The sequence below is a fragment of the Perkinsus marinus genome, assembly GCF_000006405.1.
Source record: "Perkinsus marinus ATCC 50983 genomic scaffold scf_1104296955136, whole genome shotgun sequence".
Lineage (NCBI taxonomy): Eukaryota > Perkinsozoa > Perkinsida > Perkinsidae > Perkinsus > Perkinsus marinus.
The window spans coordinates 24,406-26,712 of NW_003207896.1; the positions used below are offsets into that span (position 1 = coordinate 24,406).

General features: G+C 46.5%; 1 protein-coding gene across 1 annotated transcript in view; it reads right to left on the reverse strand.

The window, feature by feature from the left end:
* Positions 1–1,318: 1,318 nt before the first annotated feature.
* Positions 1,319–2,307, reverse strand: part of Pmar_PMAR022016 (hypothetical protein) — a gene marked incomplete at both ends in the record, with an annotated part of 1,572 nt that continues 583 nt past the window's right edge. The window contains 2 exons of the mRNA XM_002775947.1: positions 1,319–1,354; positions 1,378–2,257. Of these exons, the coding sequence (XP_002775993.1) occupies positions 1,319–1,354; positions 1,378–2,257 (916 nt within the window). The remainder of the gene's footprint in view (positions 1,355–1,377; positions 2,258–2,307) is intronic.

Consider the following 2,307-nt stretch of genomic DNA (forward strand, 5'->3'; position numbering starts at 1 on the left):
CGTTTGTCGTCCTGAGTTCCGAGTTATGGAAATTACCATCTTACCACTCATGGATCAGAGTTTGAAGATACACTCTCTGCGTTTTTGCACGAATACTTGGTTCGGTTGAAGGTCGCCGAAAGAGAGGTAGAGAGAGGGTGCAAACTGTGCTGGAAGGGATTATGACATGCCCGTCTTGCTAACATGCTCTCGATCCTTTTCATGGACGCCGGTGATCCTTCGGAACAGATAACGATGAGAGTGATCCGATGTACAGCCGTTGCAAGTTTTGATAGAAAACAAACGGTGACAGAGCATCAGGAACGCCACGGGGATCAAGTCTAGCTAAGCTGGCGACGGCCTTCAAACTGACACACGAGTCGTTTGCCGTAAACTAAAGTGTCGAACAAGACCACGATCTCGAACTCAAAAAGATTCTAGTTCAGAATCCACCAACAGCCATCTCGTTTTTCATTCTTACTTCATTGGGACCCATCAATACAGTCGAGCCTCCAGAGTTCTCAGATCGAAACTCAGAAAATACAAGATTACAATATGAAATAGGAAGTCCGGACCTTCTCCCTTCTCAGAAAAAGCTTCGAGGAATCAACTTTTCAGAGGGATCAAACCTCAACTCATAAGATCTCGCAAAAGCTCCCGGAATTCGGAACTCGGTTAGCGATCACTCTTACTACAGATCAGCTTCTAGCTGACATATCTGCATTGATGTGTAATCCTCCCTACTAATGGCAAATTGAGTTACAGTTTGCCGAAATGAAATTGCATCAGTCGTACCTAAGAAATCTTTGATTCTTCAGTGACTTATCCGCATACAAGTTTGATCTTTCTGAGCCTGGTAACTGAGCGAGGCTGGTGATATTCAAAATCTGAATCGGATACAAATCCCAAATTGACAACTCGAGACTGCCATATTCACAAGCAATACCTAATAGGAAGACCATACCATATCAGAAGAACAGCTGAGAAATAAAAGCGGATAGTATGAGAAAGTTTCGAGGCTAAAGATGAAATCAGATAAGATAATTTAAAAAGAATAGCAGTACGTTTGAGCCTCGATTATTGGCAAGAGCACTGCTCGTTGGTTCCCCAACAACTGGAAGGAGAAGACCAATATTTGCAATAGGAATTATCCTTCAGACTGGCACAGCGCAAATCCTCTTCATAGCATCCACCTGCAGTAGCTGCTACTGTTGTTGACGCAGGAACACTATCGCAGCTGCAAGGCTCATCGCTTCCCCAACAGACTGTTGGAAGCTTATATGTCATGCAAAACGAGCCAGAGTAGCCTTGTGAGCACTTTCTATCAGCCTCCTCACAGTCATTCGAAGGCGAAGATGTTTTCGTAGTAGAAACCCTAGTAGTCGTAGTGGTAGGGACCTCAGTAGTCGACGTGGTAGGGACCTCAGTAGTCGAAGTGGTAGGGACCTCAGTAGTCGTAGTGGTAGGGACCTCAGTAGTCGTAGTGGTAGGGACCTCAGTAGTCGATGTGGTAGGGACCTCAGTAGTCGTAGTGGTAGGGACCTCAGTAGTCGTAGTGGTAGGGACCTCAGTAGTCGATGTGGTAGGGACCTCAGTAGTCGTAGTGGTAGGGACCTCAGTAGTCGAAGTGGTAGGGACCTCAGTAGTCGTAGTGGTAGGGACCTCGGTAGAAGTAGTGGTAGGGACCTTAGTAGTCGTAGTGGTAGGGACCTCAGTAGTCGTAGTGGTAGGGACCTCAGTAGTCGATGTGGTATCTACTCCGCATATGTCGTCATCAATATCAATAGTCATCAGGTCAATGGCCGCAAAGTTGAACATGTCAATCCCATTATATCGACACTTCACTTGTTGAAGTCTTGGATAAGTATCCGCATTAGGGAAATACTGACTGATCCACTCACGGCCTTCAGCCAAGTCAGAATCGATGTAATTCTGAAAGGCCTCACCGAGCGACACTGGAAAGACCGAGTCATAAGTCTGCTGAATCCATGCAAGTTTATCAGTGGGAGTTGGCTCATCCCTATCCCAAATAGCCAACATTTGCAGGTGCCACCCGGGCGTTCGGTGATCGAAAGAGGTACACTTGCCAGCACTTGGGTCACAGTCCTCGGGCTCTTCTGACATGGCATGACCGTAGAAGTCTAAGAGCATCACACAATCACCAGCATTTTGACACACTGGGTCGACCGAGGCTTCAGCGAGATACTCCAAAGTTTCAATGCTCATATCCTTGGGGAAGTAGATGGACTTCGCCTTATAGGGGCCACCGTAAACATCTCTATCAAATGACCAACACTTTTCCATAGCATCTTGGAGATCCTCCTCACT